This window comes from Rhodnius prolixus, unplaced genomic scaffold (genome assembly GCF_049639745.1).
Source record: "Rhodnius prolixus isolate KJV_2025 unplaced genomic scaffold, Rpr scaffold_3, whole genome shotgun sequence".
Lineage (NCBI taxonomy): Eukaryota > Metazoa > Arthropoda > Insecta > Hemiptera > Reduviidae > Rhodnius > Rhodnius prolixus.
Window position 1 is genome coordinate 45,748,849 of NW_027411603.1, and position 7,951 is coordinate 45,756,799.

Sequence of the window (7,951 nt, forward strand, 5' to 3'; positions counted from 1 at the left end):
AGATATTATTGACTGATTGACTAATTGTTGTTCATTCTTTTTGGTGACTGATTCATAGTTTCAATAGAATGAAAAAATAATTGCCATTTCAGTCGTGATACATTTATTTTGCCGAGCTTTCGACCTGTCTTCAGTCCATGAACAGACAAAGACAGAAGACACACCAACCCTGTAAGATAAAAATATCACTTTGTAAACTAGCCCTGAAGATGACCTAGTCCCTAGGTCGAAAGCTCGGCAGAATACTGTCCATAAACAGACAAGACAGAAGACACACCAACCCTGTAATGTAAAAATATTACTTTGTAAACTAGCCCTGAAGATGACCTAGTCCCTAGGTCGAAAACTCGGCAGAATAAATGTATCACGACTGAAATGGCTATTTTCATCCTACTGATTGACTAATATACTTTATCTGTTTACCATACCAGTAAATGTATGAAATATATTTTAGATTTGAACACCAAATAATAATCTATATGATCCGAAACATTCCAAATACATGAATATAGAGAAATAAAAAAAGGTTGTAACTGAAAAGACAGTTTTAGTACAACCTATTATGCACCACAAACTTTATGGCTGCCATAAATTTTCAGTTAATAGCACATAACCAATAAGGCTATAACTTTTGTTTTTTAACTTTTAACCAAGGTTATTCATTTTAGAACTGTTCTAAGGCAGTGTTGTGAGTAGGATTTACTCTGAAAAGCCTTGGTGATTAGTAAATTTCGTTAAATAACCTACATAATAATAATTATACATTTAAATATTCATTATTTGAAAAACTGAAAATAACAAAACATTTCTATGCTTATTTATAATCTAGTTTGTCAAATTTATTATTTAAATTGAGAATATTCGTCAGCACTAGCGCGAGTACAATGTCCAAGTTTGTTCAGTTTAATTTAGTAGATAGTCTACGCTGAACTGTCTAACTACTTTTTATTACTACAGTTACTAACTACTCAAAAAGAAGTAAGTAATATTGTATTTCTTTTGTTATTGTGTACCCTTAAATTGATCTTATAGTTGGTATAGTTTGAACATTAACCAAGTGTCTACTCCCTTAACTGGTTACTTAAAGTAGTTCTTTAGTTTTGATTACTCCAGCTCCGAATTACAATACTTATTCTTGGGAATCGTTTTTGGGGGGTAGTCGTAGTTGTGGGGCGATTGAATGAAACCTATAAAAGTAATAATATTATCTGATTTGTTCCTTGATTTATTATTTTGATACAAAAACAAAAAATTAAATACATGTCATTTAAAAACCGGCTGGTTTTGCAGCTTTCCCCCCCCCCAGTGTATGGCCGGCCTCAGGACAGTGTTCTGTCGTTACAGACAGCGCCACCGAGACCTTCAGCCGGGATATCCGCGTTCAGAATCACTCAGCTAATTCCCTTCCCTTTTACTTCATAATTAAAACTAACAGTATAAAATAACCAACCACATGCTATCTTTATGACGTAATCAGGATATTCTGTGTGTATAGGATTTCCCATATATGAAAATAAAACTGATATATTTATTCATGGCGTCACGCAAGCCTTCCCACAAACAAATATAATTTCAATCAGATTACTGTAACTCTTGTAAATGATCATTGAATGATTTATTATTAATTAAGCAAATATTAACATAATTGCATTAAAGAGAAAGATAATGATAATATTGTACGTAATATGTAAATGAGATTAAGCAAAAAAATAATAATTATAAACTTGGACACAAAAAAACATTGATGACGATCCAAATGTTTACATTCTGAAGTAATTAGTTCGCAAGGTAAATGTTTATTGAGAGTACTTTCCAAACAAATAATTACTGATTACAAATTTTTTTGTTCTACTACGATCGATTTAACACCGGAAATAACCATGTTCACGTGGACTGATTGGTTTTAAGAAAATGGACGGTATGAATGTACGATATGTTTGCTTGTGAACACTGTTTCAAATAAAAAAAAGAGCAAAAAACTGTGACTGTGTCATGGACACGGCCGTGTGTTGTACGTGAATACGTTTACGTAACGGGTTACATTTTTTATATAAAATATTTTTATTTATGTATTTAGGATGAAATCAAGGAAACAAATCGACGATCGAACACAATCTATGCCTATACAGTCCGTTGTCGATGTAGAAGCGATTTCATCATCCACTTGCATAATTTCAACCGGCCCCAGCTGCAGTTGTTCTGACACCGTCGTTGATCCGCTCGGCCGCATTTATTCTTTTACGTTCCCGGCACAGCTTGACTCGGTCATATGGTGTTTTATTATTACCATTCGATTGTTCTTGAGAAGCCCTTTCCAACCGTATATGATCTCTGTATTTGGTTTTGGCTTTTCGACGCGTATAGGCCGACATTATATATTTTTTTATTCTAACACCTTATTATATTCACTGTCACTATTTTACACTAATGTTTTTTATGTAATCGATAGATTGTGACGACAGCTGACGATTAAAACTTATACGAACATCGTAGCTTCTCCGAGTCAAAAGTTATAATAATTGCAAATCTCGATACGCAGCAAAATGATCTCAAAATGGCGGCGCTTCCCTCTTCACCGCGTGCGATGCGTCATAGTCCTCGCTAATCGTAATGAATTCTTTGATTCTTTGATCAGTGGTCCAATTTACTTTTGGATGTAGACGATAGATTCGAAACTATAATGCCAAACTGTATCCTCCGATTTTGTTATCATTAGGTTTTTTGGATTGCCTCCATAGGATAGCAAATTTAAAGACGTATTCACGTCAAAAAAAGTAAGAAGTCAGTTTGAAATGTTGGCTATTGATAACATCATTGCATTTCAATTTCCAGAATCAGATACTTAAACATCGCTGGGAAGAAAGCGAAAAGAAACTAAGAACGAATCAAGCACAAAGAATCGAATCTAAAATAAAATGTTCTCCACATTGTTATGTCTAGTGTCAGCGGTGACCTTAATCCATGGATTTGCGGTTGTCTTCCAGGAATGTGTTCGCAGGAATAAAGAGCCATTGATTATTGGCTCCAGAGTTCCAGGTGACAGGTATAGTGTGGGGTTTCTATCAGTCAGTATTATGAGAGAGAGAGAGAGAGAGAGAGAATGAGTGAGTCGCAGAACCCTAAATCTCTTCCTTCTTGTCCTTTCTTCCTCAAGATCATTAAGTAAAATTTGGACTGTGAGGTCTCCTCCACCATTCACTGTGATTTGTGTATGACTCAGTTCTGGAGTCTACAAGTTCAATGTATTTAAAAAAACTATAGAGAAGAGAACTTTTTTAAAGCGAAAAAGTTTTGCAGGAAAAACCCAGTCCTTGCCAAAAATAAAGAAAATTGGGAAAATTCCCTCCATTCCTTTCACCAAGTTATCTTTAAGCTGGGCAGGAAAATGTTTCTTAAAGTTGATTTAGAATGAAATTCTGAATCGAATGACATCTCGTTCACTATCTACAACGTAGATCTATGAAGTCTACGTTGTTGCAAAAAATTACACTTATAAAAGAGGATATGCCCTACATTAAAAAAAAAAAAAAAATTAGAATTAATATCTTTTATAAGATAAAAAATCAAAAAAACAATTGTTAATGTTGGATATTTTTTAACATTACGCTTTTTCGTGCAGTTTTTTGGGCGATCAACTCTTATACAACTGTCCTTCAGTGGGGTTTAGCACGTTCTTTAATGTTTAAGCGAAAAATATGGCCACATTAGCTGTTTAATGCTATTGGAAAAATTCGTACGTGAAATTATACATTTTAAGGAGAAATCGGTTCGGGCGGTTTACCACTTTGATAAACAAAAATTCAAATTTACCACTTTGATAAATTTTTGAAAAATAATAATGGGCTTTAAAATTACAGTATGGTGATGAACAGCGTAATTGGATTAACAACCAATAATGGTATCAATGAACGTGAAGTGAAATGGTCCAACGCACCTTACAAAATTACACGTATTCAGGTACCAATTTTATCTTCACCAGCTAATTATTATCTTATTGTATTTATCAATAATAATTGGACAACTTTGTTTTTTTATTTGATTTGTGTTTTTTTTTAGATAACCGACACAAAAACAGATGAAAAAGGCGGATGTGCGCATATTACATCCGGCGGTTATGGCATGAATTTTGTTTCCATTCATCTGCAATCACCCATCAATGGATCGTCTCTGTTTGAAATCAATGTCTATGGCATAAAGGATCAAATCTATCTCAGCAGTGCATCATCATCATCATCGTTTGCTAACTACCAATGGCCGATCCTAAGCTCCGTTTTTATTCAATCATTCCTCACTTTGGTTTTTATTCATGATGGAGAATAATTTTGTCTTCAATGAATTTTGATTTCGCTAATTTGTATTATATATTTTATGGAATAAATTAATGCAAAAAATTAAAACGGTGTTTTTTTTTTTTTAAATTTATGAATACCGGAAACAGTGTTTCATTCACCCAGTTAGGTGTTCTTACCTAACCTTTTACCTGAATATATTGACCTAAAACGTACTTTTCTCGAAAAAAAAAATAATTTAAACAAAAAGTTATAAATATGTAAAGTATACCGGAAGTTTACAGAACTCCATGAAACCATTTTCAAAATCTCAAAAACGGTAAACTCATTGAGTAGCACTGTACTTCCGGCAAGATATTCCCTTCCTAATCGATCTTAACAACACTTTTAACCCCGTTTGAAACATTTATCCAAGTAGTATTGTTCAGTTGAGGTCCACCTTTACAGCCTTTACAGCTTGAGCCTTCAAAACTCGAGCCTTATAGCCATCGAAGCTGGAACCGTGAAACTCAAGTTGGAGGCTCATAAACCTGGAGGTTTAGAGGGTTATAAAGTGCAAGCTTTTTAAAATTCTTAAGGAATGACGAGTAATCAATTTCAATGAGCAACGAAATTATTGTATTCATTTATACAAAAATGTGTTTGAAAAATTCATTAGCTGCTATAAGTTGATTTTATTTTAAGAAATGAATTTATCAATTAGTATAAATAAAATGCTTCATATAAAAAAAAAGCTCGAGCCTTTTTGAGCTGAGCCTTGGAGGCTCACCGAGCTCTCTGTGAGGCTTCAGCTCGAGCTCTAACTCGAACCACCCACTGAACCCTGAAAGCTCGAGCGCTTAAGGCTCGAACCTTATAACCTTATAGCTCAGCTGTTGAACAACACTATATCCAAGTGATAGCACCATACATTATACAAAAAAAAGTGGCAATTTAAAGCCATTCCACCACCTCCACCTCAAATAATTTGTAAAAAAGTACTTTTTAAATTTACAAGATTAAAATGTATAAAAACTATTCAACCGTCTTAACAAAGTGAAGTAAGAGAAAAGTTAGGTGAGGAGGATTGGAATGCAAAGAAAAAGGAGGAAAACCTGCAGCTAGTGTAGAAAGTTAGAGTAGGATATGTTTTAGTCTTCTGTGTCTGTAACATATGTTGTAGAAGGATCTGTAGGAGGCTACGTCGCGGCATAGTGGATTGGGATGGCAGCCTAGGATGGAAAGGAGTTTGAGCAGACGATTTTGGATAAAGGAGTGTACGGGGAGTAATGGATGCAGTCTCGTGGAGTGATTCAATTCTAGTACTCAATTCGTAGGGAGTCTGAGAAATTTTTTCTGGGTTATCTGAAGTTTCTTGATGTTGCTACAAGTCCAGGCTCCAGGCAGAGCAGGCGTAGAGCAACATAGGCCTAATGATATCGCTTCGGCGGTACATATATCGTACTAAAAAATTGGAAACTGCACTTTTTTTGAGAACAACTAAGTCCTAAAAACTGATTTAAGAAATCTCACCAGAAGATTATGAAGCACGTCGCCTTGGATGAAAGTAAACTTTTAATATTATAACATGTGTTTAGCTACAGTTATTCACGATTTAGATAGCATTTGTAGAAAATTGTATGCAATAAATAAATCAAGTTGGTAGTACCGTCAATCCGAATGATTTATATAACAGCGCGAAAAGGTTAAAGTAACAACTTTCATTGCAAGTTGTGTTATAAATTTTACCTTCCCCAGTTTTATCTGTACAGCTGTTAGTTTTTTATTTTATGTCTGGATTATTAACATCTAGGCAGCAGTGAGGCAAGAACTGACTGCTGTATTTAATTTTTGGGAGGAGGGAGGGGCTCTATAAACTTGCATATTGGATTTTTATCAAATTTAACAAAATTGTTATTTAATGAATGGAATGCGATTTAATCGCTTTTCGATTTTGTTTTCTCTGCCGGAAATACTCTCTTTTTTTTTAAGTCCCTTGAATTCAATACTAGGACTTATACCAGTCAGCTTTTGCATCATGTAATTGTAATTTACTCTCTATCTACATTTTGCCTGATATATGTATGTATTACACAGGGTGAACCAGTAAGTAATGTTCATAGGCCCACTGTGTGAAGTACATCTAAAGTGGAGTTCAATGACGTATTGGCCAACTTCATATTTTCCACTGTTCTCGAGTGACATCACTTTAATTTTCTTTTCTAAAATCATTACTTTTTTTCCAATAAAAAGGTTATTATTCAGAAAGTTTTAGTCCGAATTCGATTCTGATGACACGGTTAGAAAGACAGATAAATTTTCTAAAAATTGATACCATTTCGAAGCATAAATTATTCTCCAAACAGCCTCAATCTTCCCTCCGAATACTGGAAAAATAAAAGTAATCGAAATTTTTAAGTAAAAACTCATTAGGCCCTTACGTGATCATTATCAAACCTAGATGCTGGCACTTTTTAGTAAAAGTTTCCTTGTTTAATGGGCTTTCTAACGGTATATCATTTTCCAGGATTCCTTTTATCTTTCGTATGAGAAATTTCATTTGTTTTACAAGAAAACATGTTCACGAGCACTCAACAGTGTTAGTTTATCAAGTTGTTTAATTCATTGAAAACTCTTTTAGATGGACCAGTAGTCAATTTTTAAAGTAGACTGTCTTAAAATAAGGAAGTCAAAGGTTACAAATTGCACTTGAATTCTGATCTCTCTGAAATATTTGAGAAAATGTTAGGCAACCTTTTAAACAAGTACTATTTTTATAAACAAAAATTCATATGTACTTACTCCAAATTACAATTTCACACACAACTACCTGTTGAAAAAGAAAAGAATGTGAATAAACCTTAAACTTTTTTTTAAGTGCTATTTGTGACCTTGGACTTCCTTATTTTAAGACAATCTACTTTAAAAATTGACTACTGGTTCATCTAGAAGAGTTTTCAATGAATTAAACAACTTGATAAACTAACCCTCTTGAGAGCTCGTGAACACGTTTTCTTGCTAAAACAAACGTAATATCTCATACGAAGATGAAAGAAATCCTGGAAAATGATATACCATTAGAAAGCCCATTGGAAAAGGAAACTTTTACTAAAAAGTGCCAGCACGTAAGTCTCATAATGATCACGTAAGGGCCTAATGAGTTTTTACTTAAAAATTTCGATTACTTTTATTTTTCCAGCATTCGGAGGGAAGATTGAGGCTGTTTGGAGAAAAAATTATGCTTCAAAATGGTGTCAATTTTTAGAAAATTTATCTGTCTTTCTAACCGTGTCATCAGAATCGAATTCGAACTAAAACGTTTTGAGTAATAACATTTTTATTGGAAAAAGTAATGATTTAAAAAAAAAAAATTAAAGTGATGTCACTCAATAACAATGGAAAATATGAAGTTGGCCAATACGTCATTGAACTCCACTTTAGATGTACTACACACAGTAGGCCTATGGACATTACTTACTGGTTCACCCTGTACAGGAGCAATAAGAAAACTAGGTAGTTTTCTTTGCAGTAGGGCGCTTAATCAAGTTATTTCTAAAATAAGGTTTCCAATAATAATTTTGATCTTTATGAGTGTATAAAGTTTAATAAAATCGCTATTTTCAAGCTGAAAAGTGCTCCTTCCGGTAAGAGGATTTCGTACGCTAACATCCTGACTGTCAGGA

The 7,951-nt window shown here is 33.8% G+C and overlaps 1 protein-coding gene across 1 annotated transcript; it reads left to right on the forward strand.

The window, feature by feature from the left end:
• The first annotated feature begins 656 nt into the window (after nt 1-656).
• LOC141453119 (probable salivary secreted peptide) lies at nt 657-4,397 on the forward strand. The gene is made up of 4 exons (XM_074125880.1): nt 657-978; nt 2,833-3,043; nt 3,858-3,957; nt 4,057-4,397. The coding sequence occupies exons 2-4, from the start codon at nt 2,916-2,918 to the stop codon at nt 4,318-4,320; spliced, it is 492 nt and encodes a 163-aa protein (XP_073981981.1). The 5' UTR covers nt 657-978; nt 2,833-2,915; the 3' UTR covers nt 4,321-4,397.
• Nucleotides 4,398-7,951: the final 3,554 nt, after the last annotated feature.